Source organism: Enhydra lutris, unplaced genomic scaffold (assembly GCF_002288905.1).
Source record: "Enhydra lutris kenyoni isolate GAN:26980312 unplaced genomic scaffold, ASM228890v2 scaffoldscaffold33, whole genome shotgun sequence".
Lineage (NCBI taxonomy): Eukaryota > Metazoa > Chordata > Mammalia > Carnivora > Mustelidae > Enhydra > Enhydra lutris.
Genome location: NW_019154117.1, coordinates 15,230,610 through 15,252,855, shown reverse-complemented (window position 1 = coordinate 15,252,855; position 22,246 = coordinate 15,230,610). Strand labels below are relative to the sequence as shown.

The 22,246-nt window shown below is 42.9% G+C and overlaps 1 protein-coding gene across 1 annotated transcript in view; it reads right to left on the bottom strand.

Annotated features, from left to right (window-relative positions):
• LOC111153525 (RAR related orphan receptor B) overlaps positions 1-22,246 on the bottom strand; it is a 107,491-nt gene that overhangs the window by 8,700 nt on the left and 76,545 nt on the right. Inside the window, exons 5-9 of the mRNA XM_022512579.1 lie at positions 12,811-12,932; positions 11,144-11,276; positions 7,543-7,650; positions 5,958-6,068; positions 2,606-2,718 (exon numbers count right to left, since the gene is read on the bottom strand). Coding sequence (XP_022368287.1) covers positions 2,606-2,718; positions 5,958-6,068; positions 7,543-7,650; positions 11,144-11,276; positions 12,811-12,932 — 587 coding nt within the window. The remainder of the gene's footprint in view (positions 1-2,605; positions 2,719-5,957; positions 6,069-7,542; positions 7,651-11,143; positions 11,277-12,810; positions 12,933-22,246) is intronic.

Genomic DNA, 22,246 nt, shown 5'->3' with positions numbered 1-22,246 from the left:
GAGGAAACCTAAGCACAGAGAGGGTAAGTCACTTTTCCACGGTCACTCAGCTAGGAAGTGGTTCTGATGATTATTATAAATATGCTACGTATTATCACGATGCTATGAGGAAAGGAAACCAGAATCTTTAATAAGGCTTTAAAAAATAAACAGGTTCATATATTGGGTTTGAAATCTTCTAGTTAATGGATACAGAATTCCTAATCTTCACACCTTCCGCACATCCAAATTTGGTCAAAAGTACAAGGCTTGGACTTCAATTTCAGGAAGTAGGCATGGCGGAAGTGTGCTGGAGCCTGTTCTTTCAGGATCAAGTCCAGTGACTGTGTCTGAGCCCCACCCCTCTCACCTGATGTCCATTCCACTCGTTCAGGGGCAAATTGGTCACACTATAAATAGTCCCTGCGCGTTACCCAGAAGGCAGATCCACCCCACGGACCGCAGATTTACCTGCGCCCCTGGACTTGAATACCACAGTCGGGTGTGTGCCCGCTCTTCTAGAGGGAGGTTTCAGGATGTCTGCCAGATTCCCCGAGGGGTCTATAAATTACAAGTATTAAGAATGGCTGCCACTGTTTGAGAGGCATCGTAGAGGCAGACGAGCTCTGTGACTATGGGGGCAGAAGGAGCATTTCTGAAAAGATGAGAGTCTGTGGTGGGATAGAAGAGTGTTTGCTGGATACAAATGAAATGATTCCTTTCAGGGGGTAAGGGCTTCGTGAGAGAGAGTGCCTGTATGTCGATGGCACCATTGTCCTTCTGTGTTAAAGTGGTTGGGAACTCGAGATACTTGCCCATTCCCACCCCTCCATCTCCAGCACTTGACAGTTTAGGATCTAAAACAAATAGAGTGACTCATCGAAAGCCACGCAGTTCAGGGCTGGGATTGACTAGAGTCCAGAGCTCATTCTCTTTCATGGTCCCTCCCCCTTACTTCACAGAGCATCCTAGGAAATGCTGGCTTACAAGCAGGGGTCCACACAAGAAACCTACATCCACCCGCAACCCAGGGTAGCAATGCTCGTCATCTGGCTCCAGGGAGTTCTATACAAGAAACAATCCTCTTTTAACACTTTCTCTTGTTTCCTTTCTACCCCAAACACTTCTGATGGCCACCCTCAGGACACCAGGAGGTAGAAATGGTGTAGGCAGGAGAATTTATGTACTGTGGATCTCATTTGAACCTCAAAACAACCATACAGATGCCAAAAAAAAAAAAAAGATAATCCTCATTATCCTACCTCAATTTTAGGATGGCAGATATGGGGACAAGGTCTTTGGGAGATCCAAAATGCAGGAAACACCCCCCCTGCATTAACTGACCAGATGTATTTATTGTATATTCTGCAGAGCAATTATAGAGGTGTATGTTTCCATAACCATCTCTTCTGCCCAGTGTATCTGAAAGCATGCAGAAGTTTTGTCTTGACTGGGAGAAAACCGAGGTACAGAGAGCAAGTGGTTTGTCCTGGGCCATATAAAAAGTACCAATTTCTACCAGAGAATTATCCCTCTATAGTGTAAAAATGTCCCTCCTAGTGAGGCCTTCATCCTAACAAAAATGTTACCATCATGAAACAGCATATGTAATTTATAGATTTTTTTTTTATAGATAGGAGTTTCTGTATTTGCAAAGTAGTATGTGGTAATACCTCCGACAGAATTTTCCCCTTTTAAAAAAATAAGGAACTTTAAAAGCAGTGGGAAGGTTTTAATGATTATAAACAGACTATGATTCCTCTTGTCTTCAACTGAGAATATGCTTCATTTGCCAGTTGCTTGCCCTCTAAAAAATTCCAGTTCTTAAGAAATCCAAGATACTTCAAGATCTAAAATAATGCTTAGTTTCAATCATTAGGAAATTACTTCTTCCCCCTATAAGCATTTTACTCTGGTAAACATCTCTTCTCAGAACTCTTCTTAAAGATCACTATTCTTAAGTAAGCTGAACAAAGACACTGATGGCAGGTTGCACACATTTTGGCCTAGGGAAACTTTACTATTTTGAAGGAACCCCTGGATAAATCGTGTATGAAAAGATTAGAATTGAAGGAAAATTTACCGGTAATCAGTCTAATCTTCTACTCTGGGAAGGACTCTGATTTACAAAACATCTGACAAAAAACCAAGCAGTGTCTACTAGAATACAACAAATGCCGGGGAGCTCACTACCTCACAATGGTGTACACCTTTGTACAGCAATTCTTATTTTACGGTTCTTTCTGAGTTTAAATACAAATCTCCCTACTCTTAAGGTTGGCCCACATCTGACTTCTGAAGTGCCACAAAGTCTCTTCGTTCATCACCTGTCAATTCTGAAGACTTGATTCCTTGCTTTAAGCTTTTGTTCTTCGTATAAAACACCCTTCGTTTCTTTCCCTGGTCTTTTCGTGCCTGAGGTTGAGATCTGTCAATACCCCTTCCAGCACAAAGTCATTCTCCTCTCAATCTGTTATAATTTACTGATCTCCTTTTTAAAGCAGCATCTCAACTTTTATACATCTTTGGTAAATTCCAAAAACTGATACTGCTGAGAAATGCCCTTGCTTTCTAACTAGTCACTGTGTTTTTCCAGTGACATTAGGTCTGTTCTCCCAGGACATACCTTTGCCAAAGTCTCATCATCCAGGTGATTCTTCTGAATCACATGTTGAAGTGCAAAATAAATTTTTTCCTGAAGCTTCTGGACCTTCCTTGGTTCTATCAGCCAGGCTCGGTCTGACAAAGGAAAAGAATTAGGTAAGCGTGGGGGGGGGGGAATGTTAGCTTTCACCGCATTTATAGGTGCTGAGTTTCAGACCCATTTCATTGCTTCCGAAGACATATAGTTATTTATATAAAACACGAATACTTTGAAAGAAATACCCTGATGAGAGTAATGCCAGATACACTGACCCAGGAAAGAAGGATGGAGGGAAGAACCCAATGGTTCTAGTAAACACCAGCATGTTTCGTATTATCTGTGACAACTTACATATCTTTTTTTCTCTTTTTTTTTTTTGGACTTCAACTTCTACTTTGAAAGAATCTAAGTTTATGACTTGTGAAGAAAATGAATTCTAGAAGAAAATCTATTGCACAGGAATATTTTTGGTATTCAGGATGCCCCTTCCCTTTTATAAGCTAAGCTGTAATGCAAAGCATAAACATGAATCGATTCTAAAAATTTAATCCTGTGTGCTCTTTTTCTACATGGAATTTTTAAGTGGTGGGTAGGACAATCCCTCCTTTCCTTTCCCCTATCCTACATTTTCTTTTTTTTCCTTCCTATATCTCTCTCTTCACCACCCCCTTCCTTCCTAGAAGCTTTATGTCTGGTGACAAAAATGCAGCCCAGCATCAATGCCTCAGGTGGGAGCTTCCATGAAGAGACATCTAGAGTCTCCAAATGCTGAACAAATACTCATGGAAAAGAACTTGGAAATGGTCCATCTGAACACGGTTCAGGTCAGGTGAGAAACTCAATTCTGTAATCTTAGACAGAGTAAGGACAAGTCTAGCCACTGGTTAAGCAAAACCCTTACGTAAGTGAGCACAAAAGCCTTCAGTGACAATTGTCAATCCGAATAAATTAGGTTTCTCTCCCTCTCCCTTCTCTATCTATCTGGAGCTGAACAGACCGTGGCTTTTATGACAAGATCTGGGGGTTCAAGGGTGGGGTCTGGCATGAACAGAGCCTGCAGAGGCTGGACATCTGTCTTTCCTCTCTTTTCTGAATATGGCACTAGGCCAGGATGGCAAACAAAGTATCTGGAGCTGCAGAAGCCCCTGAGTTGGGCTGGAAGATTCTTTGCTAGGTAGACAAAGCCAAATGTCATGCTTCCAAACTCTGCAGAATCTGATGGCTATAGGCTCACAGTTCAGCTGATTTCTGATCCATAAACAACAGGCTTACCTTAGGTCTGGGCAGTTACCTTCATAGATAGTTTAGGTGAGTTATGCCATGTCTTACGTATTCGCTGCTAGGAATGTACTCACTTACCACAGACATTCCTAATAAGCACAGTGTATTTTGCAAAACTTCCTTTGAGCAAGTAGGAAGCAGAGTGAAATCTCCTCCCTCATCCTAGACCCACAGGCTTAGAACGAGTCTTCTATTTAACTATATTCCAAGAAAAGTGTCAAATGCGATGAGAAAATGGTAGGAGGAAAATTATCTGGCATGTGGTTGCTATCAGAAATAACTATTTCTTGTCACTTCTCCCATTTATCTTTGTGCTTCCAGGCCTGGGAAACTTTGGAGGGTTTAAAACAAAACAAAAAACAACAACAAAAAAGGCCTAGAGGAAAAACTTGATTGTAGACAGAGCCACAGAAGAAACTGTTAGTAATAACATGCCAAGTGATAATTTCTATTTTTGATAACATGGTTAAATAAAAAAGAGAAGCAAATTTAAAAGTCTTCATAAAATTTAACAATAAAAAGATAAAGCCTCACTGATAAAAAACGTAGAGGCTAAGGGACACCTGGATGGCTCAGTTGGTTAAGTGTTGGACTCTTGATTTCAGCTCAGGTCATGATCTCAGAGTCTTGAGATCAAGTCCCACTCCAAGCTCAGTGCCCAGCATGGAGCCTGCTTAAGATTCTCTCTCCCTCTGCTCACTCTCCCTCCCAGATAAGATCAAATAAAAAGTATAGAGACTGGTGTTATTGGTAGATACAGCTGGAATGACATGTCAGTGTGTGCAATCACAGGTAAGATTAATTTCTTACAGTCCCACTGAAAACTATGTTAGGGAATAAAAAGAGCTCTAGTCCCTAGGATGAATTTTATAGAAAGAATGAGTCTCGTGGCCATGAAAATTATTAGCAGAGAACTATAAATGACACCGGTATCCTTTCACCCAAAATCTAACCGAGCAGACAGCTGAGTGACTCTGAGTTCATTCTGGTTGAAGAAGGAGCCATGTACTTACTAGGATTCTAGACATTCTCAAGCTGCCATATATTTTAAACAGCATTTCAGCTGCTAGAGTTCTATTGGATCTATAAACATTACACCTTATCGTCTTTGAAAATTTTGGTATGTTATTGCATTTTAGAGCTAGACATGATCTTCATTTTTTTCTAAGATTTATTTATTTATTTGAGAGAGACAGAGCATGCTGGGTAGGGAAGGGGCAGAGGGAGAGGGAGAGAATTGAAGCAGACTCCGAGCAAGTGGAGTGTGAGCCCGGCACGGGGCTTGATCTCATGACCCTGACATCATGACCTGAACTGAAATCAAGAGTTGGACACTTAACTGATTGAACCACCCAGGTACCCCACGATCTTTAGTATAATGAAGTCCACACTTATTACTTTATAAATGAGGAGACTAAAGCTCTGGGGGGGGTGTCAAGTGTTTAAGGTCACAGAAGTGATGACACGTCCTCCTATGGGAATGTCTGCGTCCACATTGGAGATTCTCCCTTTCTCAGTCTTTAGTGGGAATCATTTTTCCCTCTGCTGTCCTCATATTGGGGCTTTTCAAAGCCCCTCATATTGGTAATCTTGGTGGAAGAGCCAACAAAGGAGGTGTTTAAAGAGAAGGTTGTACATTTTATTTCCTTTTGTCCTCATGCTGGATCTTTCATTTAAATATATTTCTACTAAGTCTCACCTTGATGGACATTTGTTTTCAACCTCCTTTATTCTTACAATCGAAATAGAACTTACGAAATAGAACTTAGCTGTAACTCAAGCCACCATCCGCCCTCATTAATCTGTTAAGGAATACTTTCGCTTATCTAAATCTGGAGTAAGCCTTACCACACACCCTTCTCTTGCTTGTGGGGCGAAATGGCTCATTTTAATTAATTTAAGGCTACTTTCTTTTGAATTGTCCAAAAATATCACAAGTTTGCTTAAGGAAATTTAAATTTCTCCTGAGTACATAGGCTTGGGTAGATGTAATTCATGTTAAAGACAGAAAATTTTTTTTTTTTTTTTAAGACAAGACTTCAGACCTCCTTACCTGGAGATATCAGAACAGCAGATGAGAACAAAGCAATCTCCTCCTCAGTCAGCTGCAAGGAACACAAATTCTTTGCAAAGTCAAATGCTTCATTCACTAGGTCATCGGAACCTATAAAAGAAGGCCAATTAAATGAGAATAATTGAATGGAATGGGGCAATAGTAAGGAAAGCCCCATAATCCAGACGGTGTTCAGGGATTTGCACACTAGGCAAAAATTTTTCCAAGTTCCTAGTAATTACAGAATGAGGAAATTGGGCAACATCTCAATCAAGCACTGAAAATTAACGTTACACCAATGAGGGGCCAATGGGGATGGTGTGTGCCCACTGTAGTATTCAACTGGGACTATAGAAACTAAAAATAATCTTGGAAGTCTGAAATTAGTTGCATCTAAAAATATTTAAATAAGTGATTTTGGGGATCCTTCAGTAGAGAGAGAACATACACAGAAAACCAAAAACATCACGCATAAGGGCTATCGGTCTTAGTGGCCCCGGAACCTCAAACTGAGATGTTCCAAACTTCTTACAGAACGAAGAGGAGGTAGCTTTCAAGTGGGTAACTTCCCTGAAAATCTTACTGAGGGGCAGGCATTCATTTATTTTTACCTTCTCACGGATCCCTTGTAGGTCAGTTGCTTAGCAATGGTGAATTTTGGCAAAAGAATGCTTCGTCCCTACACTGATCCCTGGTAAATGTTTATTTTATGAGGCTGGAAATATACCCAAGTTGCCTGCCAAGGCTTTTCCTCCTTTCTTGAAAGTCTAGCCTTGTAGAGGACATGGATGTGTATCAGCGGCAGAAGGCAAACAATGCCAGCCAGACGGACGTGCCGTTCGTCGCCCTATCAACTGACAGCACAGAAGGTGAAAGGGCACTGGCCTCTGTGATGTCCAGTGGCCACGTATGGAACAAATGGCACTGCCAATCGTTAAAACCTTTCCTGGCATCGGCCCATCTTCGCTAACATTCTTATCTGCTCTGCGACCGATGCCGGATGTGAATGAGACCCAGCACTTACAAAGACTGCCTCTGTGTGTGCCCCCCCACAGGAAAGGTCTGGGGGTCATGGGAAGGCAGGTTGGCACCCACTCTTCCTGTGCTCCCACCAGAACTTCATGGATTAACAGGGAGAAAGTCAGTGTTATGGGAGAGAAGCAAGTGAAGGAGCTCTTCTTTTCATTAAATATCTTAACGATTATGCATTTACAGAAGACACCAAGAGATCACTCACCCATGGACCACCAGTGGTATACCTAATGTACTTTGTGAGGCAGTAAGCTAGAAGGGAAAATAAAAGTTGATCTTACAAAGAATAATCTAGAATGTCTCTCAGTTCTTTCGGAACCGGTCTCCATTGATTTCTGAATGAGGTGTGGTTGATCTCAAAGGGGTCTGTGGTTCTCTCCCACCTTTCATATTAGGATGCACAACTCTTAAGATCCTAGATAACACTGGTCCAGCCCCTGTCAAGTGAGATGCTAGTTCAAATTCAAGAATCAAGGCATTTCATTTACCAACTTCTCAGTGGAGAAACTGATGGCAGCTAAGAAAATTGTGTCATCATCAAAGGTAAACTCACCTAAGGCCTTGAACATCTGCATTCCTCCATATTTTCCTTCAAACAGAACAGTGTTGTTTAATGGGTTGAAGGCACGGCACATTCTCACTAAAACCACTTCCAAGCAACCTATGAATAAAAAAATAAAGGAAATATGTGTATATGTGCAATAATAAAGAAGTTATTATTATAAAGGCTGGGGACTTCCAAAAAAACCTTGAAAACACACACACATATACGCAGGCACATAGCTGCACCCATTCAGAAATACCTCAGGATCTCTTCCCGAGTAAAAAAAATAGCTCTCTTCGTGCTTGTGTGAGGAATTAAAGATAAAATAGACCTTAAAGGAGGTTAAAATGGAAGGCAGCAACAATATGGTTTTTGGGAAGCATAATTTTTCTTTTTTTTTTTTTTAAAGATTTTATTTATTTGACAGAGATCACAAGTAGGCAGAGAAGCAGGCAGAGAGAGAGAGAGAGAGAAGCAGGCTCTCTGCCGAGCAGAGAGCCCGATGCGGGACTCGATCCCAGGACCCTGAGATCACGACCTGAGCCGAAGGCAGCGGCCTAACCCACTGAGCCACCCAGGCGCCCCTCTTTTCTTTCTTCTTTCTCCTTCCTTCCTTCTCTCTTTTACTAATATTATAGGTGGTTCCAACTCCTGAATCCACAAGGAGCTTTGCAGCAGGCAAGTCCAACCTGTTCCCTTTTGCAGAAGTTCCGCAGGGGCCTCAATTTCTACCATAGTCTATGTTAGGTTTCAGCACAGGACGACTTTACATAGGGACCCCTTCAGGGTGTTTCTGAAGGGCACCACAGACGTCCGATGTCTTTGAAATGAGGTTTTCTTGGTCAAATGAGTTTTGGCAAAATGCTGAATATGATCTCACTTCCGAGTTACAATCAGCATTCATAAGTCAAAGGCCTGGGGAAGCCTCAACATGAAGGAACTTGTTCAGCCTTGATACTAGCGTTTCTATGACTTCAATGTTGGCCCAGAGAGGGCAGGACCTGTGTCTGCAGACATTAGGGAGTCGTGGTTACTTTATTCACTATTACATCTCCAGGACCTAAAAAAGTTCCTGGCACCTAGTAGGGGCTTACTAACTACTTATTTTTATTATTTCTGTAAAGTTTTCTTTATTTGAGAGAGGAAGAGAGTATGCGGGTGGGGGGGGAGGGCAGAGGGAGAGAAACTTCAGGCAGACTCACTGCTCAATGAGGAGCCCTGCACGCTGCTCCATCCCATGACCCATGAGATCATGACCTGAGCGGAAACCAAGAGTCAGACACTTAACTGACTGAGCCCCCCAGGCGCCTCTAAATATTTGTTGAATGAACTAGTTTGCTGCCTTTGTTTTGCCCTCTGAACATTTATGGACATTCTGAGGAACCACCGTACAGGTGAATCGGCTAAGCCCATGGTTTCCCCAGGGTATCTGTGGTGCCTTTCTTACTTGCCACTGAATATTTATGTCTGTGTCTTACTTTTTTTTTTTGGTCTGCTGATTTCTCTCTGCTTTCCCTTATATGTCACCCAGCATAGGGGCTTACACATAGAAGGGGATTTGTAAATCTTAATTAAAACAGTGGTTTTTCTGGGGTACCAATCGTTAAGCGGCAGCCTTTGGGGAAGGCAGGTTATGGTCCCAGGGGCCCAGGATCAAGCCCGCATCCCGCTCCCTGCTCAGCAGGGGTCTGCTTCTCCCTCTGCCTGCCGCCCCCCGCCCCCCCCCGCTTGTGATCCCTCTCTCTGCTGTCACTGTCAAATAACAACTTTAAAAACAAAACAAAACCCCCCAAAACAGTGTGTTTTTCTGACAAAAATAATAATAGGTACCATTTATTGAGTATCTATAAGGGGGAAGGCACATTCCTTGGCCCCTGACATTTGTTATTTTATTTGTTCCTTACAATACCATTTCAGGTGAGTCTGATTAGCCCTTTTTTTTTTTAGGGGTGAGTTACGGGAGACTTAAGGGGTTAAGTACTCTGTCTGCCCTTTATACTAGAGTCAATGTTTTTACAGCAGGCAGAGATGTTAGAAGGTCATATGGTAGAGTGGTTCTCCAGTATCAGTCTATGGACTCGTTATACCTGAGACTTAGAAATGCAGTGACCTGGGTTCCCTTCTCAAAGACTCAGATCTGTGGGCCTCGGATGACGCCCACGACTCAGAACAGTCAGTGAGCTCCTCCAATGCTGCAGTGCAACTGGAAGTTTGGAATTCATTATTTCTACTCCATCTCTTTATTTTGCAAATGAGGAAACTGCCATCTCAAGAGGCTAGCTCAAGGTCACATATCAAATGTGGCAGATTTTTTTTTTTTTTCAGAGAGTCACAAAAATATCTTCCATCCCACATGCTTTTCAAGGGCCTTACCACTCCCCCATCAAGAAGAAGGATTCATGTCTTCTACCCTTGAGTCCTGGTGCGCGGTCATGGCTGCCCTGACTAACACGGTGAGGAGGAAATAACACAGCTAAGCCAGAAAAATGTCATGCACTGTGGCCTTGGGCGTTTGGAGTGCTAGCTTCTGAAACTAGCGAGCATGCTGCGAGAAAGTCCAAGCGCTCTGTTGAGAGGCTGACATGCATGCATAGGAACTGGGGCCTACAGTCCAGAGCCTTGGCCGAACTCTGGACTCAACCAGCCCACACTGGCAGCCAAGGGAGGGGATCCTCCTGTCCTCAGCCAAGTCGCTTCAGTGAACCCCACATGGAGAAAGAGACAAGCCGTCCCTAGCTGAGACCCGCTCACATGGTAGCTTTGGGAGCAACATCAATGATGTTATAACTATTCTATCTGGTCAGCTCGACCATACACTGGCTTTGGGGCATTGAACGCAGCCCTTCATTTCCTGAATCTTCCCCTCCTCCTCTAAGAGGGAATTAATACCAATGTCCCCAGACCAAGTGAGATGTCGTGAGTAAACATGAACATACGTAAAGTATGTTATGACACACACGTATATATAATCATTATTACGGCCCAGGTCCAGGAAGGTTAACATACACCATGATGGTTCCTATTTTCTATTTTGAAAGGGGGGCAGGGGTCAAGAAGGCAAATTCGTTTCCTGTTTGGGTAACGGCATCTGGGAAGTCCGTCGCGCGCAGACGTTCCTAGGTGACTGCGCGAGTCAGAGAGCAGGTATGAGAGTAGGGGACGGGAGATTAGAGCTCAGGGGGTTTCTCCGGGTGTAGACTGGCTGCAGGCTATCCTCATTAAAATGACGCGGAGTGACCACAGAGGCAACGCACTGCTAGCCTGGGTGTCTCCCCCAGAGAGAAGGCACGTGGCGCGTCTGAGAGCAGCTCAGCAGTTCAGCCGCCTTGACACGCTCATGACTTGCTTGGCCTGTCAGGCTGGGGAATCTCAACCTCCGCAATTAATAGCTCCACTTTCAATAAGCAAAATTGTATCTGACTTCAAAGGGGAACGGAACGAGTCTCAGGGCACTTCCATTACCGGGAGTCTCCTCTGGGAGTTGGCCGACCGTGTGGGTGGTAAATACGAACTACACCCTGGAAGGAAGGTCTTCCAGAACCAACACTGAGCCAAGGGTTGACAGCGTCCTGGTTGCCAACAGGCCCCCATGAATCTCCTCCCGGCCTACCTGACTTGAGAAGTAGAATCTGGTCGTTCTGACAGAGCTCCATGAAGCCCGTGATCCGCTTCGCGAACTCCACCACGTACTGGATGGCGTGAGTGATCTGGATGGCGCACTGTTGCCACAGCGCTTCCCTGGACTTCAAGAGAGAACCACGGAATGAATGTGGGGCCCAGAGCAATGTGGAGAGTCAGTGACGTAGTCAGGGTTTCCTTCCTGGTGCTCCCCTGTCACGGGGGGCCCAAGGCCAGAATGTACCCAATTCCTTTGAAAGAGGTAGACAATGACAATATTTTCTGACATATTGTTCTGACCTGTTCGAACCCTGATACATGATTAATGTACTGAGACGAAAATAATAGAAGCATTGCACTAAGGTGTAAAGATAGATGTTTAGTTTCTTTGCTCTTTTCCCCTCCTCTTCCCCTAAACAAACTTGGGCTCTTAGTCCGTTTTGGGAAAAAAAAAACTCTCGCACTGAGGAGCAGTGATTTCGTTCCCAGGCTTCTATTTGGTCATGTTCGTGGGCACCTAAGGAACACTGAACACTGAACTTGTAAGATTTTTACATTGTGTTCTTTTTCCAGAACTTAAGGAGAGTGCTGTTTGCTATAAAAAGAATTTCATGGGGAAAGACCTCAAACCATCAAGTCACTCTTTTAAGTAATTTAGAATCTCCGAAATGTATTTTTGACCCTTGCATTATCTTCCTTGGAACAGGAGACATAAATCCAAGTGTGTGAATTCTGCTTTTTATTGATCATAACAATAGCTATGATTTTGTCTTATTTATATAAAAGGGGTAAGATTTAATTATGCCAGTGGAGAAAAACCAATGTTATAATAATGTATTTATTGACTTATACATATTTTTTTTTAGATTTTAAGTGATCTCTGCACCTGACATGGGACTCGAACTCAAAATCCCAAGATCAAGATCACGATCCTGAGATCAAGCATGCTCTACTGACTGACCAAGCCAGGCGACCCTCATATGTTTAGATATAGACCCATTTATGTATTTTATTTAAAATCTCATTTACTGGTAGATCTTGTAATTGTAGATCTCCATCCCAAAGAAAAGTGATGTGACTATATAACAATAGCAAATTCCTTCTCTTAAAAACTTCTCTAGTGGATACAAAGTAATAATAATGATAATAATAATAATAATAAATTATTATAACACGAGGTGAGTTGTCCTTTTTTTTCTTTGGTCCTTTTTAACATGTAGGACAAGAAAAAACATTTAGGATGCTTTATGGCATATCTTTATAGTGTAAATTTGCAACTATTATTACTGCTACAATTTCTCAATTGTTTCTCTTCCTTGCCTGGCCCCAGGAAGCCACCATGAGAGGTCTTAAAGTCATCTGATGTGGGCACAGTCTCCCTGGTCCCTTGAATAGGGCAGTGTTTTTTAATTGGGGTGGTTTGGGCTCCCAGGGAACATCTGGCGGTATCTGGAGGCAGCTGATTGCCATGACGGTGTAAGGGGACGGCTACTGGCATCTGGTGGGCAGAGACCAGGGATGACGCTATGCATCCACCAGCGTGCAGGACAGTCCCTACACAAAGAATTATCCGGCCCTAATTGTCAGTAATGCTGAGGTTCAAGAAAGCCAGAAATCGAGAAATCCCAAGAAAAATGGTCTCATGATTTCCTAGAGTACCTTGCTCTGATAGGCTTTAATTTCTTCATAGGTGTGGGTCTGCCACGCCAGCTGGTGTAGCTCCTCCATGGTGTACTGACACGTCTCCAGATGGGACTTGATGATGTTCTGTGCAATTCGATCTGTGAGAAGGAAGATCAGTTAGAGGGTCTGTGAGTAAGTTCCCGCTCTGCAAAGAAACTAGCTGTTACTGTTTACTACAGGAATCCCTTTGGAGACACTCCAATTGTATTAGTGTCTTTTTTTTTTTTTAAGATTTTATTTATTTATTTGACAGAGATCACAAGTAGGCAGAGAGGCAGGCAGAGAGAGAGGGAGGAGGAAGCAGGCTTCTTGCCGAGCAGAGAGCCCGATGCGGGGCTCAATCCCAGGACCCGGGGATCATGACCTGAGCTGAAGGCAGAGGCTTTAACCCACTGAGCCACCCAGGAGCCTCTGTATTAGTGTCTTTAACCCTACTATCTATCTATGTATCTCCTAACTATTGTCTTTTTTTTTTTTTTTAAGATTTTATTTATTGAGAGAGAGAACACAGTGAGAAAGCACAAGCAGGGGGAGCGGCAGGCAGAGGGAGAGGGAGAAGCAAGGAAGCCCAACGCGGGACTTGATCCCAGGGCCCTTAGATCATGACCTGAGCCAAAAGCAGATACTTAATTGACTAAGCCACCCAGGCATCCCTCAATTTCTAGTCTTTTAATCAAGATATACCGCCTTTTACTCCCTCCCCCTTTTGGGTCACAAACCCGGGGCTTTACAAGTTGTAAAGTGTTCAAATAATTATTTTTAAAATAAATACAAATGACCATGTTTCCTGCTTTTTGGCCTAGAAGACCAGTAACACGCTTGATATTTCACTCCAAAGACTTTAAAAATATTTTGAAAATCATCAGACTCCAATTGTTTATCTCAGAAAGGGGGGATTTAAATATAATGTTATTGGCTTGTATTTTTAAAGAGAAGATAAAACAATAATCTAAAAAGATAAGTTCTCTATTGAGAAAAGAGAAGAGAGTAGAAGGACAATGTAGAGGCTAGATGCTCTGATATTATTTTTGTAGATTGGACTTTGGAACCATATAAATATCTTACATGATAAATAATGGCAGAGGGAATATAAATGAAACAGTATTGACTTGAGGTGATAATTATTGAAGTTGGGCCATGGTGAGGATTATATTCTCCTTTCTAATTTTTCATAAGAGGAAATTTTTCTTTTAAAAATGAGATGATGATTACATTCATAAAAAAGTAGGAACAGGGTGCCTGGGTGGCTCAGTGGGTTAAACCTCTGCCTTCTGCTCAGGTCATGATCTCAGGGTCCTGGGATCGAGCCCCGCATCGGGCTCTCTGCTCAGTGGGGAGCCTGCTTCTCTCTCTCTCGCTGCCTGCCTCTCTGCCTACTTGTGATCTCTCTCTGTGTGTCAAATAAATAAATAAACTCTTGAAAAAAAAAAAAAAGTAGGAACAAACAAAAGCAGTCTTTTGGGGCCATTCATCTCAAATGAGCTGTATCTGGTATTGTATCTTAAATACCGAACATTCTGGGTTTGGAGGTATGGCAGTTGAACAATAGAACCAGACATAACAGATCTCCTTAAAAACCTGCAACAAGTTTCCTAGAGCTAGACAGAGCTGGTAGGAGGTTCCCTCAAAATCCCCTCAGCTATTTGAACATACGAATAGCATGAGACCTCGGCAACACAAGTACCCAGGGATTCTATATAAGCGGGATGAGTAGAATGAATATGACCAAATCTTTTTTTCCACATAATAACTGTTCTTGGCTCATACAGGAATAGAATTTTTCTAGTGTCTCAGGTTATGCAATTTCAGATGCAATTTCTGTTCTTTCTAAATGGCCATATTTCATTCCTCCAGGATAACTCCCAGAGTGGTGCTGAGGCACCTTCTTTTTATCTCGCTAAGCTTCTGGGACACGTGGCATGAAATATATTGAGTTTTGGTGATGTAGAGAATAAAGACATGTACGCTTGAGCCTCCAGTGAGCTCTCCAAATAAAAAACCTTGTATAGCCCATTGCCTGGTATACTATAAACACTGAGTAAATGCTAGCCACACTGATCATTATTAGGACACTCTATAGAATTTGTCATCAGGGAAGCTACGTGAGGACTCCAATGGACACCAAACAGGGAGATTTTATTTCGCAATCAGTGCCACTGGAGGAAGATATTTCAATATTTCTTAGAGTTTTCCAATCAGAACCATTAAGTGCTAGATGTAGAAGATGCTACAAAATGCTAAATTATGATCACAGTTATTCTCTGCAGTTGAACTGAATGAATTTCTAGACTCCCATTGCTTATCATATTCTAAAATCCTTTCTTTAAAAAAATCCTATATTCAAAATTTTATTGAATATCCTCCGATGTTATAAAAAAGGCAGGAATTACTTTATACACCATATTAAAATAGATTGGTATGTCACGGTTCATCATTTTTCAATTTCACTTGGGCAGTCTAATTATTTAGAATCTAAAAAAAAAAATCTATTCCTAAGAATATGATGAAAACATAAGGTTTCTATGGCTTTCTAGTTTTTAAACCTTTATCTTCTTGCTGTAGTCTGTCTTCATCTTCAAAGATATGCTGATTTGTCAGTAATTTACAGGCTTCAGGGTTTATAAGCAAAACTGCAACTGCCACTCAAAATTGCATTATGGAAAACTCTATCTGTCCCTTTATGCCATCTCCTGGGAACTACTGGCCAAGGTTTAAAAACTCTCTAGCCTTCTGCCACCAAAGCTTGGGGTCCTATGGGGAATAAGGAGAGGTGGGCATAATAAATACATAGACGGGTTAAACAAAACCGGAAGTAAAATCCACACACATGCTCAGATGTCCACTCCCTGCAAAGGTTTCCCCGCTTCCCTGTGTCCTCAGGTGGAGGGGTCGGCTGCTGTTACACGTGATTCCACATCTGAAGAGCCCTGTTCCACTTAAACTTGGATTGTGGTTATTTGTGTGGATGGGTCTGTTCCAGACCTTTCGAGGTTGTGTGTGTGTGCTTTTCAAGAACTGGACAGCGGAGCCTAGCAGAGTGCCTCCACACGCTCATTCAAGAAATATTTTTTGAAAAGCTATTTTATACCAGGTTAAGGTACAGATCTCTTAAAATAGGACATTGTCTTTTTTAAGGGGTCTTACAGTATCATACATCATAACATATCATATCATAATGTAATAAATGCCCTTGAGTTGTTCTGGGAGCCCGAAGGAGAATGTCTCCGACTCAGTCTGGGGGAGGCAGAAACATAGCCATAGAGAAGATGCCTGTTGGTCTGGGTCTGAGCAGGGGTTTGTCATGGGGAGAAGAGAAAGGCACACACCTCTGGGAGAGGGGCTGCCCTTACAAAGGCACAGATAGAAAGCTATTAGGAGATAAATAATTTCTGCTCCTTATAAGCCTTACCTTTTACCACCAATTTCCCTTTTACCAAGAGAGAGACTGAGTGCCTCTAGAGCCATTTTTATAGAGCCAGCAAATGGTGATTTGAAATCAGGTCTGTCTTTCCTGGCAAGAGCTCTGTAGCGCGTGCAGCAGAGAGTGCGCGGAGAGATGGGAGAAACGAGGCTGGGATGGAAACCGGCACCAGGAACCCAAGAGCGGAGTGAGCCGGGGCTAAAGAATATGGGTTTTTGGGGCACCTGGGTGGCTCAGTCGTTAAGCGTCTGCCTTCGGCTCGGGTCATGATCCCAGGATTCTGGGATCGAGCCCCGCATCGGGCTCCCAGCTTGGTGGGAAGCCTGCTTCTCCCTCTCTCACTCCCCCTGCTTGTGTTCCCTCTCTCGCTGTGTCTCTCTGTCAAATAAATAAATACAATATTAAAAAAAAAAAGAATATGGGTTTTTTATGTTACAGCAACTGGGAGCCAGTGGAAGCTGTGGAGCAAGAGAGTGACCTGGTGGGGTTCTTCTTTTATGAAGGTGACCTTGGCCATAGCAAAGAAGAGGCAGGTGCAGGAGGGTGTACCCAAGATTAATCAGACCATGGTGAGAAGTCAAGCAAGAGAGCAGGAGGCTCTGGCTCCAGGACAGTTCCGAAGCAGGGTGCACGGGACCCGGGGGTGTGGCAGCGAGAGAGAGAGGGACGGGAGACAGAGCATTCAATGTGGAAAGTACTCAACCAGTGCTGAGTTAGTAACGGTAATGCTGAAAACGTCCATCCCTCCATCCCTCCCTCCGCTCACTAGTCTTCCATTTTCTGGAAGATACATTATTTCACAAAGGATACTAGGGAGCTTATACCACCCCGTGCTAGAGGATCTTTTTTTTTTTTTTTAAGATTTTATTTATTTATTTGTCAGAGAGAGAGAGAGCGAGAGTGAGCACAGGCAGAGGCAGAGGGAGAAGCAGGCTCACCGCCGAGCAAGGAGCCCGATGTGGGACTCGATCCCAGGACCCCAGGATCATGACCTGAGCCGAAGGCAGCCGCTTAACCAACTGAGCCACCCAGGCGTCCCCGTGCTAGAGGATCTTAAAGCCTAAGCACTCCCAGCGGTTTTGAGGTCAAACATGGAACGCGCGCCATTACTCTCACACCCTTTCGGTGAGAAATCAAAGGTAAATCTGACGTAAGAGTCAGGAATATCCGCGAGGCGAAGGCACAGCGCGGCCCTGCTCCGCGCGCTCCCGCGGGCGCGCCCTGCAAAGGTGAGCCGCGCGCAGGACCCGCCGTGGGCCCCTCGAGGCGCGGGTCACCACACCGCAGGGTGCACTAGACTCTGCCCCAGGGAGCAGGCCCGAGGGCTCGTGCTGTCCATTAGAAAGGCACGCGGCCGTCAGACGAGATGCTCTGCCCGGACCGAGAGTCTGCGGTTGTGTAAAGGGGAGAAGGATTTCAGAAGAAGGGACAAAGGGAGCGACAAAGAATACAGGAGGCGACGTTCCCGCTAGGAGCCAAAGGAACTTTCAAGAGCCCTTGCCTGGAAAAAGAGAAAGGGTGAGAGTAAACGCAGTCCCCTCCAGGGACCGACCCCATGAGCAGTCCGGACAAAGAGACTGAGGTAAAGGAGCTGAGCACACGGAATCTCTCCGGGCAATCGCACACCCTTCATCCGTTTCCCGGGCTGGGACGGCGCTCGCTGGTCGGAGCCTCCTTTCTGTCCGCTTCTTTAACCAGCCCGGGCCGCGGGCGGCACAGGTCCAAGCGGGAGCCCACCGCGCCCAGCTGGGATAAGGGCTGCCACGGGGATATGGCCCGGATGGCTGACAGAGGGGAAGGTCTCCCACCTTTAGGGACGAGGTCCTTGAACTCTACCTTGTTCTTCCTGAGATCAGGGATGAGGATGGAAGTTTCTTAAGTGGATGTAAAGACGCAGCTACATTTTCTCAGGAGTTAAGGCTCAGTATATATATGTTCAGCGAGACACAGGTTTGTCCAGTTCTCTGAGCACACGAGCTGCTTTGATAGCTAATAAAGTGATGTCAAGGAATGAGAAAAACAATCTTACATGCTCCGTCGAGTCATTTCTTTTCAATCACGATGAGGTAAAACACAAACACTGATGCTGTGAGGAAAAACTGGGTGTGTAATTACAGGTTAATGTCAAGTCTATGAGCCTTGTTTTCTGTTTCTTAATTTCACAAGCAACTTCTTGTTCTTGCTTTCTCTCCACGCCCCTCTCCCCCAATAAAACTGATGTTTTGTTTTTGGACTTTGACTCTGATACTTTTCTTGAAGGAAGGCTTGTTGGAACACAAGACTTATAACTGACTGGCAAAATTTGTAACTCCATATATCAAGTAACTTTATGAGACACAAGATCCAATACAAGTGAAAGCATAATCCCAGAAAAATTTTAAATAATTGATACAGGGATACATTTATGGCACAGATTGTGGCTAACAGATTGCACTTATCTCCAAACTCACTCAGCTGTATATTTAATGGTATGCATAGCTTTTTGTATGCCAATCATACCCCAATAAAGAGGCTTAGAAAATAAGTGATATAAAGCAAATATACTTAACCATTTTTTTTTTTTAATTTATTTGTCAGAGAGAGAGGGAGAGAGAGCAAGCACAGGCAGACAGAATGGCAGGCAGAGGCAGAGGGAGAAGCAGGCTCCCCGCCAAGCAAGGAGCCCGATGTGGGACTCGATCCCAGGACGCTGGGATCATGACCCGAGCCGAAGGCAGCTGCCCAACCAACTGAGCCACCCAGGCGTCCCTACTTAACCATTTTTGATGAAAAAACAAAAACAACCAAATAATATTGTTAAAATTGTCACACTTCCCTGGAACTCTTAGGGGTAATCTTAAATCCACTTACGATATGGGCGTTAAGAAGAGAAAAATTAAATTTTTGAAGGGAAATCTAGAATAAAATTGATGGCAATTCTCAACAGTGTGTGCAAAAGTTATAGAACCCTGGGACTGGAACTAACCTCCTTCTTCCATTTCCAAATGGACTGTATCTAAGTAATTTCAGAAGTGAACCGGCTCTCTATTCTCTGAGACTTATAGGACTTCCACACCCCTCCCCCATCCTCATCAATCTTCACTGTGATCTGCTGAATAAATCTAAGAAGTAGGCAGGGACTCCTTCCTTAAGGCATTTAGAAACGGTTGAGACGTGTGTGATAAAGTTCACAAAGGTAAGTAGAGTTTTAAAGATCAGTCCTGTTGCCCAATGTAAAAATAGTATTTTGAAGTAATGCTTAAAGACGTACATGGAAAATAATTTTGCATACGTACTGATCCACAGAGTAAAGTGAGGTTGGGAAACAAGTCATCCAAATTACCTAATCCTATGTAGAAAAAAAGGTTATGTGTGTATATTTCAGTGAGAAATAAGTAAACTGACAAGTAAGGTGACAATTCCTTGTTTTTAACTGTAATGCTATAAAACGAGGACCAGCTTGCAGCTTCTAAAATAGCAAGTGACCTTCTGCAGCTCTGATTTCAACCACTCAGCGGGTTTTTTCCACCAAAGGGGCTTATTTTAGCTCTCACTAGACATTTCAGCAAATGGTGCTCTCCAAAGGCTGCAGCATCTCTGACACGGATTATACAGGTGGTTTCATTAGAATCCCACATCCTGGGAGCGGGGAAAGTTGAGTATATCTTTAAAAACTGCTGCTTTCAGTGTTATTACCAAGAGCACCCGTGGCCCAACTGTACCAAGGAGAGAAAGCTGAGACTCCACGCTATATATAGTGCATCTGAACTTCCTAATTCTTCCCCCCCCCTTTTTTTTGCTCCATAAGAAAGGATGGTTTCTTCCTGGTGAACTATACCCTCTATTCATTTTCCTCCACAAGGGATTTCTTTTAAACTTGGAAGTATTCTCCCTAAAATACTATATCTCTGCCTCAATCAAAATGATTAATGAATTTTTAATTTATCGCTTGCCTTAAGGATCTAGAAAACCACTCAAGTCTCTGTTTCGTTTGTATTACTGGTGTGAAAGTGGAATTCTTAGGGGATTCACTTTGAATTAATGCCAGGATATCTCCACGGACTTGCTCAAGGCAAGTTTTAAGTACCTGCATTAGGTTTTCAGAATATCAGGATTCCTCAGAATCCATGCTCTGAGGCAGTAACTATAATATAGTAGAACAACCGCTTGAAAGGCGAAGCATTTAACCAAGTGTGCATTTCGTCTTTTTGACCGCAGACTACTAGTTTTGTAAGTTTCCTGTCACTGAATAGAACAAGTACACCGGTTGGGGTTTAATAGGTGACTATCAATTTCAAGACCTTTCTGATTTTTCCAATCTCTATTTAGAGCTTCTCATTTTTTAAGCATAAATAGAGCTGTGCTATCAGCATAAAAACATCAATAACATTTAAGCTTAGAACAGCCATCTCTTAATGATGCATAACCGCAACAGGAAAGTCGCATATTTTTAGCATTTAAGTTTCTTAAATTCTTTTAAGAAGGAGTTGGGGGCATAAATAACCTATAACTCCTTTGTTGGCTCAGTTTCACGGTCTAACCACTCACTACTCCCTCACCAGTGAAATAACATAGCTTCCAGTCTCCTTTTCATACAAATTCTACTGCTGATGAGTATATAAAAAATGGTATAACAGATTTTTACTTCATGTAGACCTGAACCAAAATGTTCTTAGAATTCTTCAGAAAAATATTAACAAAATATGAGACTATGTAATTAACTATAAAAAATGATGAAAATGTGATCAACACAGTTCGTTGAAGTATGAACACAGTAAAACAATGAAAAAATTAGATTACTATTACTTCCAGTAATAATATTATCTGGGCAAAGACTGAATGAATGGATGGTTAATAAAAATGGTTACTATTTCCTCAAATTTTAGGAAGCTCAGGTAAGAGCACTTTATTTTTTTTAATTTTTTAAAAGATTTTATTTATTTGAGAGAGAGTGAGAGAGATTAGGGAGTGAGAGAGATCACAGAGGGAGAGCGAGTAGGAGAAGGAGACTCCCTGCTGAGCAAGGAGCTCAATGCGGGGCTCCATCCCAGGACCCTGGGATCATGAACTGAGCCAAAGGCAGATGCTTAACCACTGAGCCACCCAGGTGCCCCAAAAGCACTTTAAATACAAGTAAGAAAGCAGAATGTAAAGAGGAAAAACTGGAAGAAACTCTATAGCATTCATATCTAAGCAGAGTATAAGGCAAACCACAAAGCGTCACAAAGCAGCAAAACAGATGAACTATGTAAGAGGGTGCTTTCTTAATACTTTAATAATGGAAAGCCATTTGGGCTCATAGGTGTTTTGTTTTATTGCGATAGTGTATAAGTCTAACTTTTGGGAAATTACAGCTCCCTTTCTTCAAACTAGTTAATACAATCGAGAAAGAGTCTTATGAAAAACATTTCAACATTAACTTTCATAGTGAAAGACCTCTTTCACAGAACAATCAGGAAACATCAACTTACTTCAATGTCCTAGAAGTGATGAATTCTAAGGGAGCTATCTTCTAAGACAGAGGAAGCCAATATGGACCCCTTTGGATTTTTACTCTGTGGCTTTTGGGAAGTCACTTAACATCCTAGTGTCACTTAAAGCCCTAGTGTCTTTGGGTTTGATTTTCTTTCTAAAGAAGGATTTGGCAGGAGAGACATATTCTAAGGACTGTGTGAAGCATGGCGACTTGAGTCTGAGGGGCTACATGGGAATTTCTCTTTGTTCCGACTCATGAGGGAGAAGTCTCGCAGAGTTACAGAGGGTGTTCTCAGATGGAAAAGACGAGAGCAATGCAACCCAGAGCCCATTAAGATCTCTCCCTACACTCTTTAAAAGATGGCACCTCTGCGCGCCACCCGAAGGACAATCAGCAGGTCACAAATGATGAAAACCTAATTATGAAAATTGCTCAGGGCCATCATCAGCATTGACTTTTACTATTTGGATTTTGTTGACCTATGGATTGACTGTGAATTTAAACTGAAGAAATCCCCCTCCCCCTTTTGGAAATTT